General features: G+C 43.5%; 1 protein-coding gene across 1 annotated transcript in view; it reads right to left on the bottom strand.

Annotated features, from left to right (window-relative positions):
- LOC117061166 (ovostatin-like) overlaps positions 1–19819 on the bottom strand; it is a 55294-nt gene that overhangs the window by 9849 nt on the left and 25626 nt on the right. The window contains exons 16-26 of the mRNA XM_033173851.1: positions 18382–18549; positions 16693–16822; positions 16435–16546; positions 14630–14858; positions 13323–13449; positions 11009–11130; positions 8829–8880; positions 7227–7310; positions 4740–4916; positions 2644–2725; positions 204–360 (exon numbers count right to left, since the gene is read on the bottom strand). Of these exons, the coding sequence (XP_033029742.1) occupies positions 204–360; positions 2644–2725; positions 4740–4916; positions 7227–7310; positions 8829–8880; positions 11009–11130; positions 13323–13449; positions 14630–14858; positions 16435–16546; positions 16693–16822; positions 18382–18549 (1440 nt within the window). The remainder of the gene's footprint in view (positions 1–203; positions 361–2643; positions 2726–4739; positions 4917–7226; positions 7311–8828; positions 8881–11008; positions 11131–13322; positions 13450–14629; positions 14859–16434; positions 16547–16692; positions 16823–18381; positions 18550–19819) is intronic.

The raw sequence follows: 19819 nt of genomic DNA, 5'->3' as shown, positions 1-19819 counted from the left end.
TGTAATACTAACAAGAAGACTCTTGCTTCCCCAGCTCTCTCTCTTTCTCCTTCTCCCAGCCTATCTCCAAACAATACAGGTACTGACTAAGGGTCAGAAATCTCAGGGAGAGGAAGCACGACATTTGCCAGGAAGTAAAAAAAACCCCATCACCACCCCAGAAGGAGAGCTTTGCAACAAACCAACAAGCCCATAGCCATCACCTTCATTGCGTTGTTAAAGAGTTTTCCAACATTTTGGAAACATCCATCTGATTTTTGCTTGCTGGACAGCCAGATGACGCTTTGAGTTTGGACATTTGGATCAATAAAAATGGTATGTGAAGCTCTTGCAAAAGACTTGTACGTGAAGCCAGTGAGCCTGCAAAAGAATGCCATGGAATATTAGCAATCACAGCCAAACTCAGGTCAAGCTGTCTTGAGCCCAGTGGGAGTGGGTGGCGCTGTGGTCTAAACCACTGAGCCTCTTGGGCTTGCTAATCAGAAGGTTGGCAGCTTGGATCCCTGCGACGGGGTGAGCTCCCGTTGCTCTGTCCCAGCTCCTGCCCACCTAGCAGTTCGAAAGCAGCCCAGTACGAGTAGATAGGTATCACTGTGGCGGGAAGGTAAATGGCGTTTCTGTGCGCTCTGGCTTCCATCACGGTGTTCCATTGCACCAGAAGTGGTTTAGTCATGCTGGCCACATGACCTGGAAAGCTGTCTGTGGACAAACACCGGCTCCCTCGGCCTGAAAGCGAGATGAGTGCCGCACCCCATAGTCTCCTTTAACTGGACTTAACTGTCCAGGGATTATTTACCTTTTACCTTTACTGATTTCTGAATAGACATGCATATGGTTGCACTGTTACATTTTAAAGTGTTCCATTCCTGAGTAAGCTAAATAAAGATAATACTTCTTTTTTGTCCTCTGTAAGTTAAGGCAGTGGTGGGTAGCCTTGCTCACCTGTCAAATTTGCCCCCACCAGTGGTGAGGAGATTAAAATCTGGCCCACTGCCCGCCCCTGTCCTAAGGCAAAATTTCCCACAAAACAAGGCTTGATTCAAAGTGCTGGCTTTATAGTTCAAATTGAATTAAACCTGATTTTGAGGGAAGTCTTATGTGGCTCAAGACCTAAGTATCTCAAGGACTGCCTTTCCCCCCCATGAGACCCTTCATCATATGCCCCCTCCAGGCAAGGTTTGGAGGGTGGCAAGATGAGTTTGGGTCTTTTCAGTGGTGGTTCTCACTTGTGGAAAGCTCTTCCAGTGAGGCACGCCTGGGGTCATCTTTATCTATTTAAGACTTTTCTCTTGTCCCGTGCTCTTGCTCTTGATTTGAAGAGTTGCACTGTGACGTCTTTTAGTGGGGTGGGATATATAAGAGTTGCCTCTTTAGATTTTTATTGGATGCTCTTTATTGGTTTTAATGTATGTTGCTTTGGGTCAGTCTGTGAGAAAAAGCGACTAATAATAGTAATACAACCATAATAAGCCACTCAAATCCTTGCTGCAGTCTAACTACTGCCATCACTGGCAACCCACTGAGACTCCATGGTTCTGACCAGGGGCGTCGCTAGGGGGGTGCGGTGGGTGCGGTACACCCCGAGTGTCAGCCGTGACAAGCGGCGGCCCCTCCCGCCACTCCCCACGCAACGCCGGTCACCCTGGGAGCAGCAGCGCTGCGTGGACGGGGTGCTCCCTCGGCCGTGCGCTGTTGCTCCCGGGGCGACGGAGCAAGCGGTGGCGCATGGGGGTGACAAGCGGCAGCCCCTCCCACCATTCACCCCCACGCGCTGCCGCTCGCTCAGTCGCCCCGGGAGCAGCAGAGTCGGCTCAGTCGCCCCCGGGAGCGGCAGCGGCACTCCCGGAAACGCCCCGGGGGCGGGGCATCGTGATGTCACAATGTGGCGTCGCGACGCCCCGTCCCCGGGGCGTTTCCTTTGCCGCCCCGGGTGCCGGGGAGCCTAGCTCCGCCACTGGTTCTGACCCATTGTCAGTATGACCTTACTCTAGCCCAGCTATTGGGCTAGAATCCTCTAGCCCTGTATACCCAAAGGAGCGTCTCCACCCACATCAGCCTGAACACTGAGGTCCAGCTCTGAGGGCCTTCTAGTGGTTCCCTGACTGCAAGAAGTGAGGTTACAGGGAACCAGACAGAGGGCCTTCTTGGTAGTGGCGCCCACCCTGTGGAACACCCTCCCATCAGATGTCAAGGAAATAAACAACTATTTGACTTTTAGAAGACACCTGAAGGCAGTCCCATTTAGGGAAGCTTTTAATCTTTATTAATTATAATATTTGCTGTTTTGTGGTGTTTTTATTATGTGGAAGCTGCCCAGAGTGGCTGGGGGCCCCCAGCCAGATGGGCGGGATATAAGTAATAAATTATTATTAATGTTGTTGGTGTTGCTAAATTTATATACCATCCTTCATCAAGATATCCCAGGACATTTCACATCATTATTATTATTGTTAGTGACCAGAGGAGAAAAAGAAAGAGCCTTGTGGCACCTTGAAGAGTGACACTACAGCGCAACCTTTCTGTGGACTATAGTTCACTTCATGAAATGTTATCCCATGTAAACAGAGAAGAACTGGCTACCATCTTGCTTAAAGCATCCACTCACTGTGACCAGTCACACTACTGCAGTTTCCAAGCTCTCACCAGGTGTTGCCTTCCTTGTCCCTGCTCCCAAAGGCACTGTAGGACCCATCTGGGTGCTTATAAGACAGCTGTCTCTGATACCCTGAAAAAAGAATGCGGAAAAGTCCGTAGTTTTTTTTTTTTAAACAACCTGAGCACACATTTTTAAAACAAAACATTATTTTAACATGAAGTGAAAAGCCCCCAATACTTGTGTTTGCAATGTAGCGGTTTAAAAGTGCAGCACAATCCTATGCATGTTTCCAAAGCATGTTCATGTGTTGTCGACAAGGGCTTACTTCTAAGCACAGTCATACCTCGGGTTGCGCACTGCGCCAAATTGTGCGCAGACACAACGGCGTGGGTTGCAGGTTGCGAACGCGCCTCCCGCACAGATCGCGTTTGCAACCCGAGCGTCCACTGTAAATGTGTCCAGGGGAAGAATTCATTGTGGCTTTATAGCAATTGTTTTGTCAGTCCAAACTTTTCAGTTTGGCAGATGTAATGGTTCCCCCCATTCCTCCCCTTGTACACTGGTCTAGGGGTTCTCCTGAACCCCCAAGCCAATTTTGGGGTGTGTACAGGGGGAGAAGATGTGAGGATCCCTGTTGCACTAATGGGAGACTTCGTACTGACTTCCACTAGTGGAACTTATTAGTTGACTCCTACCCTAGGATTGCAGCCTTAACCAGGGTGATTAATTGCCTACTCTGGCACTGGTGGCATTATTACAGAAGACAAATTTTGTGCATCTTCTGAGCAAAATGTTGAGCAATTCAAAGAAGGCTTCAAGAAGGTAGAGTCCCTACCCAAGATGTACCATCTTGCCTCTGGACATGTACCTAAGGTGAACCTACACTCACCGTTTTTAATGTTAAGGAAGAGTTAAAAATGCTTTTGATAATGTAGATGGGCACATGACATCCTACTTTTTACATTCATAATGTGTTATTGCCTTATCTTTTTATTGCTTAATTTTTAATCATTTTATGCTGCTATACCGGTGAAAAACTGTTTGCATATTCCTATGCAGCGTTTTACTTTTTTTTACTGCATTCAAACTCCAACGCCATCCAATGTCATTCAAGGGGCCGTGTTTAGTTTCTCCTCCTGCCCTTTGCTTCTTCCAAAGGACACGGAGGGAGGAAGAATTAAAATGCGACCCCAGAGAGAGGAGCAGGGCAACCAGCCCGCAGCCGCAGGAAAGAAACAGCATTTTGGAAAACGGTGTGACCGGGCATTACTTACATTTGACGGGGACAAAAACAAGGTAGAAAATGTTTTAATTAACAAGCATGCCCTGTGACGTTTTAGAACATATATAATACTGTTCCAATAGAGGGGGGAAACGTTAAACAGGTCAGTGTAGATCCAACCCTTGATTTCCCTAAAGTGCTCAAGGTGATCTACATGGTTGTTACGTAAAATGTGACTATATGATTAGAACAACCTTAAGTGTTCTTAGGGATGCCGGTCTAAACCACAGAGCCTAGGGCTTGCCGATCAGAAGGTCAGCAGTTTGAATCCCCGCAATGGGCTGAGCTCCCGTTGTTCGGTCCCTGCTCCTGCCAACCTAGCAGTTTGAAAGCACATCAAAGTGCAAGTAGATAAATAGGTACCGCTCTAGCGGGAAGGTAAACGGCATTTATGTGTGCTGCTCTGGTTCGCCAGAAGCAGCTTAGTCATGCTGGCCACATAACCCAGAAAGCTGCCTGCGGACAAACGTCAGCTCCCTCGGCCAGTAAAGTGAGATGAGCGCCGCAACCCCTGAGCCGTTCGCGACTGGACTTAAAGGTAAAGGGACCCCTGACCGTTAAGTGTTCTTAATTAAATTAAAAGCCTGGATCCACAAATGCAGATCCACGTTGTGTTTCAAAAGTAAAATGGCCTTTCCAGTGGCAATTTTCAGAGAAGATGACGGGCAGTATGTGTGTTTGTGTACATGCAGTTCAATCCAATGCCACATTTAGTCCCGGGCAAAATGAATGCCAAGGTAAGTGTTAGCCATAAGGATGTAAGGAGAGCACTAATCAATCAGAGGAAAGGTCCATCTAGTCTAGTATTCTGTTCACACTGTGGCAAACGTGACGACCATGGAAAGCCCACAAGCCTCCTACCAGCGGTTAAGTATCCAATGGACTTGGATTTGGTCTCCTCATCCAGTTGTCCTGTTGCATTTAGATATTCCATGACGTAAATGATGGGTGCAAAGAGCGCCATGTTCTGCTCCCCACAGCCATAGGGCATCCGGAGAAGTTGGTGAAGGTTCTGCATGGCTGTGCCCATGAGGTCTCCTGTCAAAAATATTGTTTCGTGAGCATGGCATATGTGCATATTTTTGCAAGCCGTTCCCCCCAGCACAATGCACTTGTATTTTCACCAACATATTTCATTTTTCTGCACGTTTCCCCCTTCATTTTTGCAAATGCATTTTTGTAAGCATTGTTCGCTTGGCAAACTGCACAGCAAACTGTGAACATTTCAAAAGACTGCTGTGTTTCCATTCACACATTGCTTCTGAAAGTGTGAATTTGATAGGTTCGGCTTCAAATGAGACCCGGATCAATTTTCTTCTCCAACCTACTTATCCTACATTGTAATATCAGGGATGTTGGAGGAAGAGCAAGCAATAGAGTGGTGAAAAGCCAAATGAAAAGCCCTGCTGGGACAGCCAAATTCAGTTAAAAACCAGAGGGAATGATTTTACCTGGAAAAGCAAATCCCTTTTTGTTCTTCCCAACCCAAAAGGAACTTTAAAGATGCTGAGCACAAAAACCCTGGACCTGTTTAGCAGGTTTCTTAACCAGAGGTACCTCTCTTATGTCTATAATATTTTAGACAAATTGTTCAGAAGACACTGGGAGAGATTAAGTGATTCCGACCCTAAAACTGCAATGGCTGCCCTTGTGAGAAAACCACTGAAGCTACCCTGCTGAGTTTTGCCAGGATTCATACACTCAGAAGCGGCAGCCTTGCCTGCAAATTTCATCCAATTCTGTACCCAAAATAAAAAAAGCCTCTTTTTTTTTTAAAAAAAGAGATCACATTCTGTATTTTAGAGGCACCTTGTACAAAAGGCTCTGGACCTTTTTGCTCTAATTTCTTCATCATTTCATTTCTATACCGCTTTATATTTTTTAAGAGAAAAAAAATTCTCCAAGAGGTTTACAACCTACATCCAACAAAACAATCCAGAATAAATGTCAAATATAAAATATACATTCAAGGCAGGAATGCATTAACAGGAAACTAAAATATTATCTTAAAGATTTCAAAATAAATGCATTACCAAGGAGGTCAACGACAGAATGCACATTTAACACAGTAAAATTAACAACAATAAAAATTATCTTAAACATTTCAGAAAAATGTTTTCTGGAGGGACTATTATTTCTTTAGTAGTAGGGGTGGGGGTGGGGAGACATAACACCAAGAGAGAGAGAGAGATGTAAAGGTCATTTTTTAAATTTCCCAATGGTGAATGGAGAAGAAAGAACCAAGAAGACTTGAACCCTCAAGATGGATCAGGCAGCTCCAAAGTGATCTGAGCCAAATCAGACTGTTTAAAATGCAAAGGGAGGGAGGGGGTCTAAGCTAAATATTGGTGTTGATGCACACCCCTAGAATAGTCCCCTCATGAAAGCTGCCCAAAAATGCTTCTGGATGCTCATTACACATGCAGAAATTGCTACACTTTTGCATACATGCTAGCCTTATTCCATGGAGCTATCAAACATCACTGGTTGCTGAGAACATATGCTTGTGTGGAAATTGTGCTCCTTGAGACTGGGCTGGTGTGCATAGTTAGACTTATGAACATATGACATCTATATGGATTGTTACCATGTGGAACTCATTTCCTGATGCCTGAACATGGGAGCTCTTGCATTTGAACTAGGGAGGCTCAACAAGGGAGCAAAAATAGTCACAGGAACACCAGTAAAAATGCCATATATCTTTGCCAAGACAAGAATGGTTTACTGAGGAGGAGCTGCATGGCATGTGAAATCTGTAGCTTTGCCAATTGCAAAGTCAGAAGTGGAAGTAAAGCCTTTACGCCTATGGAGAAGTAAAGGTAAAGGTAACGGGACCCCTGACCATTAGGTCCAGTCGTGTCCGACTCTGGGGTTGCAGCACTCATCTCGCTTTACTGGCCGAGGGAGCCGGCGTACAGCTTCCAGGTCATGTGGCCAGCATGACTAAGTGGCTTCTGGCGAACCAGAGCAGCGCACGGAAACACTGTTTACCTTCCCACCAGAGCGGTATCTATTTATCTACTTGCACTTTGATGTGCTTTCGAACTGCTAGGTGGGCAGGAGCTGGGACCCAGCAACGGGAGCTCACCCCGTCAAGGGGATTCGAACCGCCGACCTTCTGATCAGCAAGCCCTAGGCTCTGTGGTTTAACCCACAGCGCCACCCGCGTCCCTATGGAGAGGTAGTAAAAGGCTAAAAGAAAAACAGACAAATCTTTTCTGACATGCAAGATGTCCCCTGACTCATAAGAAGCAAAGTAAGATTCCAATTAAAACATCTCCAAGATTACTACCCAAATGAGTGAGAGTGAATGACAACCTTGTCCTTGCAAGAAACCTATAAACTGACCTATGCAAGAGAAGTAAGCTCTGGCTGATCCTTCCACCAGATTTTCAGGGAGTTTCAGAGACACTGGCTCAGAGACGACAGCACCTGCAATTAAAACATTAAACTTAAAATGTATTTAAATGCATTTATAAAATAACCATTTATTAAATTTCTAAATATAACAAAAAACGTTCAACAAAATTTTGAACCATAATTTTGATGGACTCCCCTCCCGATCTTGGTTTCATTATTTAATACGCTTTCATGCACGTTCTTAAAAAACCTTATACTCTTACTGTTTCAATTTTAAATCATCTTCATCGTGTTACAAGTGACATATATAAGTTTTCCTAATGTAAAAATCTATACACAAAGCTTAACAGATATGCATTAAACATTTAGCCCTTATTTTAAAGTTCAGAGTTCTCTTTCTTTCTTGGGTTTCAAATTAACTAATTTGTCCTGCATAGTTCAATAGTTTATTTTACCAATCTTATTTATTTATTTAAATGCAAAGGAGTATAGAAACCAAGTGCTACATGCAGAAAATAAGCATAAATAGGTGTACGACAGTCAACCTCAAGAGATTGATCTTGCTACCTATTTATAAATGTGGGAGAGTCCTGTTCTGTTTGTTCACATATACAATTCAAAAGCTTGCTGTGAGTGTCACTGCTATGTGAGGCAGGTTTTTTCTAGGTCTCCAGGTTTTGAAGGGCCCCTTGGCAACACAGCCTCCAAGTGCTCTCCTGGCTTCCTTCCATGATTGATAGGGGTCAATCTCAGTTCTTCCACTGCGATACCATGACACCATTCCTGGTTCATCTCTGACAGCTGACAGCAGCTCAGCCCTGACACCATCCCATTCACAAAAGATCTTGCCCAGAGAAAATTGCCCGGCCATTGCACAAAGATTGGCCAGGCATATTTTTTTCTGGACAAGGAATTCCATACAGTAACTGGGACATAAGAACTGAAGCCCTAGATCTCATGACGACCCACTCACAGTCGAGCAGTCTTGATGTTACCATACAAGGCTTTTTGTCTATTTTCTTACTGATGTTCCTGCACATTAGTGAAACACTGTGCAAAAAGAATAGTCAACTAGTCATAAATACTGTAAAAAAATTGCTTTTTTGCACACTAGGTATGTAGAGGAATGGAAGACAAAATGAATTGAACTGCAGCAAACTGCCTGTGTTTGTGCTATGTACAACATTCAGATATATATGAAAACTAGAACAAAAGAACCCAGTTCCACTTCAGAAACAATCCCAGGTAATTTGGAACACCAAAAATCAACAGAAATTCAGCTGAGGAGAGGAGAATGTTGGAACCATTCCTCTTCTGACTTGGTACATCCTAATGATTTGACAGAGCTCAAAAACAAACCCCTAAACCCAGGTTTAATCATTTCCCCCATATAAGCCGAGCATAGAAAATTTGCAGCAGAAGTGATGCAAGGCTCTTCTTTATTTTTATTTTATTTGCAGGTAGCAGGAAAAAGGCAGCATCCCCAGTACAGTACTATTAGTTGATCCCATGAACCCTTCATTACTTTTTGACAGGTTCCTCCAGTTCCCATGCTCATAGTAGTCCACCAGAAGAGAGCAACCCTCTTACCTTTTGCACAGATAAGGCTGCTCTGAGTTAGTTCTCTTTCAATGCCTTCAGGCTATGAGAACAAAGAGGCAGAAAGAGGACATACAAATGAATGAATGAATGAATGAATGAATGAATGAATGAAACAAAGAAATAGCAAAACGGAAATCCTAGATATTTATAAACGATAACTATCACCACTCACATTGAGAAGCAGTATTATATTGTAGCGTAACATGATGCTGATTTAAATCTGTCTTGGCTTACTATGACTTTTGGAATGTAACTCTCTGAATTCCCTTGCTTATCGTCAATCAGATTTTTGTTGTTTGTAGATGCTGGTTATTACAATGCAATTCACGAAAACAAACAAGACAGTCTAAGAGCAAGTTAAACATATAGCCTACACCCCGACGCCCCATGCAAGTTGTCAAAACATAAAACTGTCAAGTTCCACCACTCATATGATCTGTTGCATATATAAACAATTGTTGAGTTCTCATATCTCCCCACTCTTCTCTGCCTCCATCTCCTCTTGAGATCAGTAGTCACTGACCATTCGGCTAGTTATAAGACAGAAACTGCAGTTCTGCACATTGGCCACCTATATTTATTATTAACTTGTTTAGATCTTTAAGACAAAACCTATCAGATAACTCTATGGTATGAGACCCGTGGAACTTAACAGGAGCAGAACAAGAGCACATTGATTTCTAGTGCCTTTTGTACAATACTAGTACCTTCTGCCATTAAAAAATATACCTATTTTAGAATGCTATGCCAGTGTATTACTAAAAGTCAAATTTTATTCCTGCAACAAGAACATTTTGAAGACCCACCCAAGGAATCAAGATACTACATTTTTGGATGAAGTTCCAGTCCAAAGTCAATGAAGGTTTAGCCATCATTACTGGCTCTGTTTTAATTCTAGTTCATGCAGTGATTCAAGCTAATAGATCCACTTGTGGCAGATCTGTTGGACCTCTGTCTATGAATGACACTTAGGTTTATGAGGGCCAATAAATTGAAAACTGGATCCTGACCAAAGAAAGAGATCCTGTTGGTTGGTGGTTTTTCTGTCTTGGATGGTGATATTCAGTTGTTCTGGAGGGTGGCTGTAAAGGTAAAGGGACCCCTAACCATTAGGTCCAGTCATGTCCGACTCTGGGGTTGCGGCGCTCATCTCGCGTTACTGGCCGAGGGAGCCGGCGTACAGTTTCTGGGTCATGTGGCCAGCATGACTAAGCCGCTTCTGGCGAACCAGAGCAGTGCACGGAAACGCTGTTTACCTTCCCACTGGAGCGGTACCTATTTATCTACTTGCACTTTGACGTGCTTTTGTACTGCTAGGTGGGGCAGGAGCTGGGACCGAGCAACGGGAGCTCACCCCATCGCAGGGATTCAAAACACCGACCTTCTGATCAGCAAGCCCTAGGCTCTGTGGTTTAACCCACAGCGCCACCCGCGTCCCTGTTGGAGGGTGGCTGTACTCCCTGCTAAAGGATTAGGCTCACAGTTTGGGGGGTGCTTTTGACCCAGTTTTGCTACTGGAATTTCACAATGCAGAGTGCCTCATCGTTCAGCATGGACACTGAGGTACAGCTCTGAGGGCCTTCTGGCAGTTCCCTCTCTGCGAGAAGTGAAGCTCCAGGGAACCAGGCAGAGGGCCTTCTCGGTAGTGGCACCCGCCCTGCGGAACACCCTCCCATTGGATGTCAAGGAAATAAACAACTATCTTACTTTTAGAAGACATCAACCCTGTTTAGGGAAGTTTTTAATGTTTGATGTTTTATTGCTTTGTTATTGATGATGATGATGATAATGATGATGATGATGGGAGCCGCCCAGAGTGGCTGGGAAAACCCAGCCAGATGAGTGGGGTATAAATAAATTATCACCAACATTTAACTTATTTTTCTTTCCTGCCTTTCAACTCATAAAGGCTACTTACGTTTTTAAAATGACAATAACACGAAGTACTTTGGATGTTATGCCGTATTTGCACAGTAGTGGAAGAAAAGGAAAAGTGGTGGAAGGAAACAAATGTCCAGTCCACTGGGTGTAAAACGCAGTGTGTAGCAAGTATGAGATACCCTTGCAGGGAAAAAAGGGAATTGTTCCACATTTGATCCTGACCGAATTAGCTAAATAGCCACTGAGAAGGAAGCACATTTTTTGAAGCTCAGATCTTCCCACTGTACCTCGACTAGCAAGTTTCTGATCAAGGTGTCCTTCCGTCCCACATCCAAGCCCCCAGATGTTCCATTTCCACAGTCCCCGCTGTCTTTTGGAGCTTCAGCAGTAACAGACAAGGTCACATCACCTGAAAGCAAACATTGGGGGAGAAAAATCAGCTCTCCTTCCTCATGCGACAGGTGAGAAAACTTCAGAGAAGCCTTAGTCCTGAAAAGACAGGAGAAGTTATCTGCCAAGTCCAACCTGACTGAGGGTAGTGTGCATGTTCAAATCTTGGCCTGGAGAGAGCAATGGGATTGTGATCTCATGGCCCTGATATTTTTAAGGCAATTCCTCACCTTCTGCATCTACACTCTCAGGGCTCATCCAGACTTCCTTTGGCACCGTGTTTCTAGGCACAAGTCCAGGCTTTAAAGATCCATATAAGAACATTTTTAGTTTTTAGTTTTGTTCTGGCACTTTCCCTGGGAAAACCTGCATTTTACTGTTGAATTGGAGCAAGCAGTAATTGTGTGTGTGTGTGTGTGTGTGTGTGTGTGTGGATTGCCATTTGCTCCGATTCAGTGATAAAACATGGATTCTCCTGCTAAAAGAGCTGGGACAAAAACCAGAAAACAAAACCCACTTGGATATGGAGCTTTAAAGCACAACGCAAAAGGAAGTCTGGATGAGCCCTTAGAAAGAAGGTTACAAATAGAAAACCGATTAGATTTTTTTGCCTTCTCTATGCACAAGGATCTGGCTCTCATTGTGCCAGTCTCTCTCTGGGACTTGCATGTAAATTACCCACAGTGGGTTGCCTTTTTGATATCCTTCCTGGAAAAGATGCTGCAAAAACCCAAACAAAAGCCTTTCATGGGCAAATTTTCAGCTTCTCAGATTTCTTCCACAGACACAACTCTGAAAGCAAGAAGGGTCAGGATACTGAAAAATTCCTACTGGGAAACTGGACCTGAGCTTGCTAGAATGCAGAGCTGGTGGTTCATGCAAATGAACAAAAACAGAATTAAACTACAGAGTTCTACGGAGCTACAAAATTAGGGAGATGATCAACACTGGAAAACAGGCCAATTATATGCCTGCAAATTTGTGGTTACAGATGAGGGAGAAAATTGTTTCAGTTTGTATTTAAAGGTTTATATACCTACAGTAATTATAATTTCCTGACATAACATGCAAACTGACACACAGCCATCCTTCAAAATTTTCACTTCCGTTAATTTTGCAATGCAGTTCTCCAGCCAAGCAATGTGTATATAAATGCATGTAAAGCATGCATATGGATGCATAAATTAGTGAAACTAATTTTTTCTAATAAAATGAATTTTTGTATGTTGCCTTGTAAATATGTGTGTATTAGGCTAACAGTGGGATATTCAAATGGCAGTCAGGCCAACAATTTATAGGCACATGATATGAGTTGAAGCTCACAGAATTTTTCCTGGAGGTTTTCTAGAGAGAACTCTTTGAGACACTCCTGCTATGCCCTGACAAGGGGAGGGCTACACAAACCTGCATCTAAAAATGCGTACCCAGGGCCGGATTTAGGTTTGATGAGGCCCTAAGCTACTCAAGGTAACGGGGCCCTTTATATGTCCAGCTGTCCTTTGTCAACAAATTGTCGCTGTTTTTTGTGTTGAATATATGCTGTATAGTAATTTATGGACCTAATAGGTATCTAAAGCCATTTGCACATGTTGCCATGCAACCAGTCCATGCAGAATGTAGGCACCCTATATATAGAAATGAGCAAACCCGTGATATTTTTAGGGAGCAGGCTGGCAGGCAGGGCCCATGACTTAAATCACAGGAGTCTACACAATGTATGTAGGTTTTATTTTATTTGTTTTTTTTATCTTATATTTTGGAAATGTACATCCAGTTTTTTTCCTTTAATTTTTTTGGGGGGCCCCAAGAGAGTGGGGTCCCAAGCTATAGCTTGTTTAGCTTATACGTAAATCTGGCACTGTGCGTACCGTAGGAGAAAAATCACCCCCCAATGCTGATGAATTTTCATCATGGCTTTTTAATTTATTTATTAGAAAAAGATGAACAAACTGAAGTAGAGAACTAAATTCAAGAATGGAAAAATCAGAAAGTGAGAGAAAACAAAATGGACATAGTCACCCATCCCCAAACATCAAGACAATAAACTTGATTTTATTGTCTTGCGGGGGGGGGGGTTATAGAAAAAAGACTTGGTTGGTCAGATGTGCAGGCATTCCGCATTTACATTTGGTGAACTGAATTTCTTATGCAAGTTTAAAACAGACAAGACTACCAGTTTACAAAGCAGAGAGGAAGAAAAAGCTCACTCACCAAGTTTTTTAGCGCTAATATTCCAAATATATGTTTTCCTCTCACCGCCACACACACATCCGTTATCATTCAAAGGTGAGAGAAGATGGGCTTGGAAATCCTGAGATTGGGCCATTGATACCTTGACCTGCCATAAAGGGGGAAACTACAGTTAATTAACACAGTTAGCTTGGCTTCCTAGGACTAAGGGAGGATGCTTTAACCTCAGACAGGGCAGAGAAAACCAAGACAAAAAGGTATTTCTTTCAGTCTCCTATACTATAGCAGGGATCTATAGTAACAGAAAACTTACCTAAAAACTAGAGCCAAAATTTGGAGACAAAATAAAATAAGGACAGTACTGGGATGGATTGGGAAAGGATAGAGGATGAACACAAGCTGAATAAATGCCAGTCAACTCCACTAAACACTTTCTAAAGGACAGTACTTGGAAAGTGTTGGGTTGGGTGATAGCATTCTAGACTACCTTGGCAGCTCTCATTAAGCAAAATCTAGCTTCTCTCTCCAAACACCATCATTGGTGAGGTTGGGTGAGATCATTCTAGCCCTCTTTCAGTTCCCTTCCTTCCCTATATGGTGCTGTAATTAATAATTGCAACAGTTTGGAGACAGTCTGTCTGGCTTTCTGAGAAACTGTAGTGATCTACAGATTTGGGACAACTCAATCCATTCTTCAGTTATTTGTAGCTACTGGTACTTCAACTTGAGCCAGACAGGGCACAAAGGGCCCTGAATTGGCCCAATTGGGTTCAGGATTTATCTGAATCTGGTGCACAGCACTAGTGTAAACAATAACTCTGCCAGATCAATGAACCAATGTAGTTCAACCATCAGAAGGCACTGTAAATGTTCCAGGTATATCCTTTGCACATAACTGCTTCTAATTTTTTAAATACAAATGCAAAAACAATAAATGGGAATATGTTATAAATTAAGCCAGCTAATTAAAAAGACAAGTTGTTTATATAGGCCAAATAAAGGCCTGACAGAGTGCAACTGGTTTAGCCATCAGTCTCACTTCCCACGGAATTGTAGTGAGAAGGGAGCTAGAGATCTCTGAAAAGAAATTCTCAGCACCTTAACTAACTACAGCCCCCAGGATTCCTAAGAAAAGGCACAATATCTAAACTGGTACAAACTCAGTAGGAATCTATGTGTTTGTAAGTGTAATGTGCTTTAGTCTAACCTTTTCCTGTTTATCTCACTGATGTGGGTGGTTTGCACCCCAACCCCATCCCCCCAGAAAACAATATGCAAGGGTCTTTTCTAGACATGAAAGGGAGCAAAGAAGGAGTGAGAGGATGAACCTGAATGCATCCCTCCAGGTAGTTGAAGACATTGACTCTACAGAGGAAATCTTCCCCTCTAACTATGGAGTAAGGCAGCGTTATATCAACGAAGAATGGCTGGAAGGCAATCAGGGTGGCAGGCTTTGAGATGCCAAACCCAGCCTGCTTCTCCAAGCAGAAGGCAGTGGCTTTCCACTCTGTGATGGTATCAGGAACGATGTAGGTGAGTTCTGCATGTCCATCTGAACTAATAAGGAGGAAAAAAAAACAAAAAAAGATATATAGATATATAGAACCACAGGCTTGACTATTTATATCCACAATACTGAGATGAAAAGCCTCACCATGTTCTTATGGTGTTGGGTTAAGTTGAAATCCACATCACTTTTTAAAAAAATCACTCTCCCTACTGCAGCAGGCTACACTTTATGTACTGTTCTTGCTAACCCCCTTCTGATAACTGGAGAAAGACAGGACCCTCGTTGTTTTTGGATAGCAGTAGGGGTGGGAGAAGCAACATGACCTCGCAAGGACCAAGTCCAGAGTTACAGCAGATGCAAAAATCATTTGGTTTGCAGCATAGAAACTCTGCTAGCGGGGAGCAGCAAAGAGATTTGAGGGAATGGCGTATGTTTAGCCTGGTAAAGAGGAGACTGAGGGGAGATACGATAGCCATCTTCAAATAGCTAAGAGGCTATCACACGGAGGATGGATGGCACAAGCTTGTTTTCTCCTGCTCCGGAGGCTAGGACCGAAACCGATGGCTTCAAGTTACAAGGAAGAAGAGTTGGACTAAATATCAGGAAGAACTTTCTGACAGTAAGAGCTGTGTGACACTGGAATAGACTCCCACGAGAGATAGACTCTCCTTCCTTGAAAGTTTTTAAGTGGGTGCTGAATGGTCATCTGCCATGCACGGTTTTCTTGAGATTCCTGCATTTCAGGGAGTTGGACTAGATGACCCTCAGGGTCTTTCCCACCTCTACAATTCTAGGATTCTATAAACAGAATCAAACCTGTGCAGAAATTGCCAGACAGGGCAGTGAAAGGCCTTCTGTGGTTTGCATAACGCAACCTTATTTGCAAGACTCAGAATATGCACTGAACCCAGGGAATGTCCCAGCTAGATTTTGGTAGATCTCAGGCAATGTACCCTCAGAAGCATCCGTTTAACTTGAAAGAGGAATGACATGCAAGGAGGAGGGATCAGGAAGATGGATCCTGTGGCCCACTAGATGTTGCTGGACTCCCAACTCCCATTATCCTCGTTCAGCATAGCCAATGTAGTCCAGAAACATCTGGAGGGCCACAGGTTAACCACCCCTGGGGTAGAACCAGGGATGGTTGAATCTGCCAGTTTTGCTTCTCTCAGGTTTCCGTTTTTCCAATCTTAAATTCATTCCTGCATCAGTTTGTTATTCTAAAGAAGTATTCATGAAAATTCATCAGCATTTTGGTGCAAATTTCTCTTGCACGCAGCTTTGTATGCAATCTTGCCCAATACATAATTTTTTTGCAAAGCATATTTCCCCTAATCTTACACATTCTTCTAAGTTACATTTACTGATACATGCATTTTTTATACATGGGTGGAGAACTTCACCGCAAAATTTGGAGACGTGCAAATTCTGAAGGATGACTTTGTTTTGGTTTGCATATTGCTTCAGAAAGTGAGAATTAGCTATATTCACCTTTAAATGCAAAGTATAACAGAATCCTCCCTCATCCCCAGGTAGAACAAACTGGGTGCTGACCAACTCTGGATAATCATTGTTCTTTGCAAAATCTTTGGCCAATGCCAATAACAGCCAATATCAACTCACCCAATACCAAACAGTTCCCATATCCAAGTTTCAGGGAAGAACTTCCGAACAGTCTCAATAACTTTATCTAGAGATACATCTCCTGGAGGAGGAGGTGCTGGTGGTGCAGATTCTAAAACAATAAGAAAGGATATCTGGACTCTTAGTTCCATGAGAGAATGACGCAGGGCTAATATTTCCAGCAGTATCTCCGTGTTTTTGATAACATGCAGGTGGGTCTTCATGCACACACAATGCATCATTTGATGTTGAAATTACTGAGCAATGGGCAAGCACTGCTGGCCACTACAATCACCTGGATATCCAGGTTCAGGTCTGGATCCAAGAGAGTATTCCCCAAACGATAATCCTGCTGTTCCAGGAGGAATGCAGTACTATCCCGTATAGGCTAAACATATAATCCAGGACTACTAGAACCCCAGGCAACTTGTCTGGAATAAACTTTGGCTGGTTCACTTTCATCCAGTCCAAAACTGTTGCCACATACAGATTCAGAACTTCCACTACCTCCATCTACATATGGTTGACACCAAACTCCAGGTGACATCTCTTAGCAACTTCATGTAGATGTGAAAAAGCCTGTGAGATGCAACAGGCTTTTGGCACAGGGCAGAACAGCAGTTCCCCATTGCTACCTTCTGAAAACTACTCGCTAGGTAAGCCCAGAATAGTAAACCCCCCCCATCCCTAAAAGGCACTCCAGAAGGAGACCATGTTCAATGGTAGCTGTTATGTACTGAGCTGAATCCTAGAACAATAGGATCCAGAATGCAGCAGTCTGATTGGTCCTAGAACAATAGGATCCAGAATGCAGCAGTCTGATTGGTCTGCAAGAGCCATCCAGCTCCAGGTGGAAGTGAATCTGCAACCTGATTGGCCTGCAAAAGCAGCCAATCAGGCTCCTGGAGGAAGTGAATCCACAACCTGATTGCCCTACAGGAGTAGCCCAGAATTAGCCAATCACGTGGGGCCCATTGTGTAAATAATGTATATATAGCAGACGTTTTGGGGAAAGATCCATTCATTGCTACTATGAGCTGAATAAAGAGCATGAAATTCACACTAGACTCCGAGTATATTTCAGTAGCAAAAGCTGAGAAAAGTCCAGGATATTCTGCAGTACTACACTTCATTCTCCATCTAACTTTACGGGTGTGCACCACCCCAGGCCCAAATTACCTGCAAAGATAGGACCAGATGTGGTTGTGGCAAAACGACCAAATGACTCATCAAAAGGCCGAAAAGGGCCACTGCCACTGGAGCATATAACTGGTTGCCGAAGCCGGGAGTTGGTTACAAACTTTACACCTGTAGCCTGAATTTGAAAATAATAATAAATAGCTCAAGATTTTGTGCAAATTCCTCTTTTTCTTAATATCACTATCATCTCCATTATTTCTTTATTTAGATCATTTCTTCCTAGGGACAGATGGATCTGTCAATTTCAGATTCTCTCCCTTTCTCATATTTCTAATCTTAAATTCTCCACATTTCTAGATGATTGCAACTTTTGAAAAAAAGATTTCTCATGAAAATTAATCAACATCTCAGTGCAAATTTCTCCTTATATTATATGCAGTTTTTGCCTAATATAAACATATTTGCAAAACAGTTTACACCAGTTCTCCTCCTTGACCACATTCCAGCTCTACTCCACTTGATGTCAGCTGATTGAGTCATATGGGTCTCCTGCTGAGTCACCTGACACTTTGCCCACTTTCGAATGTATAGCCTTTAATATTCCAAACTCCATTTCATTGACTGCTGTGTAATTTGAAAGCTAGTTAGGAATATTCAAATCATACATTTTTAGTCATGTACCAGTGGAATGTTGCTGAGAATCACTAAAAAAAAAAAAAAAACCCTCCAAAACACTATTGAGAATGGAGATGGTTAGACATGACATTTCTCTTAACTGCTCACAAAAGAACTATGTGCAAGTCTTACTCTTATTTGTCCATAGATATCTGGTCCATAGTTTATGTTAGCAGGAGCATAATACAAGCCATTATAAAATATGTTTTCTGGTGGAATGCAAGGCTCTTGGGGATCATCCTCTAGGTTGAGCCCATTGAAGTAGTAATCAAACATATCATACCGAAGGAGACTGTAGACCTAAGAAGGAGAAACCAGTGCAGAAGTCTGTTATAAACAGGGCTAAAAATAAAATGAAATTCTGGACACAGACACTGAAATTTTGTGTCACAAATGACTGAAATGTTCAGCCTGCACAGGGTGGGACCTGTGCTTGCCTTGGAAGATTCCATATTGTACAACCTTGGCTTTTAGTAGGGCTGCCATACGTCTGGGAATCAGGCTGCAAAAAAGGAGTCAGGGCAGATTTTTTTTTTGCAGAATCAGCAATATGGCAAGTAGGGCGATTTTTATAAATCCAAAAAAAGTCTCAAAAAGCTTTTTTGGAGGTGGGTGGGGGGAGATGTTCCAAATAAAGCTACAACTTTGTCTGGATTTTCACTTTAGCTTTTAGTGCATCTCTTACAGAAGAGGCACATCAGCAAAGCAGAAGTTTCTGTTATAAACATCTCTGCTGCCCTCGCAACCTCTCAGCCAATCCTTTGTCATCCTGGTTACCACTTAGGGTGGCAGGGTGGGAACAAGCAAAGACTCATACCCAGAGCACGACAAAACATGTCTCTTGACTAGGGCACAAAAGCCCGAAAAGTAGCAAGGTGGTGAGAAAGGTCTAGAAACGCCAGAGCTGGTGAATTCACCGTGAATGAGTTTGGTCTTTCAAATTTCAGTGGCACCCTGTACAAGCCCCAAATTTGGTGCCCCCACCTCTCATATTCTGTTCTGCGTGTGCACTGCGTCATACTTGCAGTGCCCTACAGCGTCCCCTTCAACTCGGTGGGCAGCACAGGGGAACTGGTCACGCTGCCCTAGATCCACCTCTGGCCATGGTTGGAAAGGTGGCGGCATTCTTTACTGTGTCACTCAGTATCAGGGACGTGGGTGAATTGAATGCCTGGGAAGAGTCTGACTCTGGAGACGAAGGAGTGTCAGTACAAAGGGAGCAAGAGTCTGACTCTGGAAGCGAGGGATTGCAGCCACAGACACAGCAGGAGTGGGTTAGTTCAGCCGCCCTTCATCAAGAGTTCCCAGACTCGGAAAGCTCACAGGCAGAGGGAGGGGAGGAGATAGATGACATTGAGGGAGTTGGCAGGCAACCAGGAGGTAGACAGCATTTAGAGGGATCTTTGTTTGATAGCGGGGGGGGGGGAGAGTTCATCCATCTTCTCCCCAAACCAGAAGAGCTGAAAGGGTTAAAATGCAACGGAGGTACAAAAGAGGAAGGACTGGACTTTGGCGCCCTTCGTATTGTGACAGGGGCGGAGACTCAGAGTGACCAACTCTTAGCTAAGAG

The sequence above is a fragment of the Lacerta agilis genome, chromosome 16 (assembly GCF_009819535.1).
Source record: "Lacerta agilis isolate rLacAgi1 chromosome 16, rLacAgi1.pri, whole genome shotgun sequence".
Classification (NCBI taxonomy): Eukaryota; Metazoa; Chordata; class Lepidosauria; order Squamata; family Lacertidae; genus Lacerta; species Lacerta agilis.
Note: the sequence above shows the minus strand (reverse complement) of the source record. Positions and strands in the feature narration are given on the sequence as shown.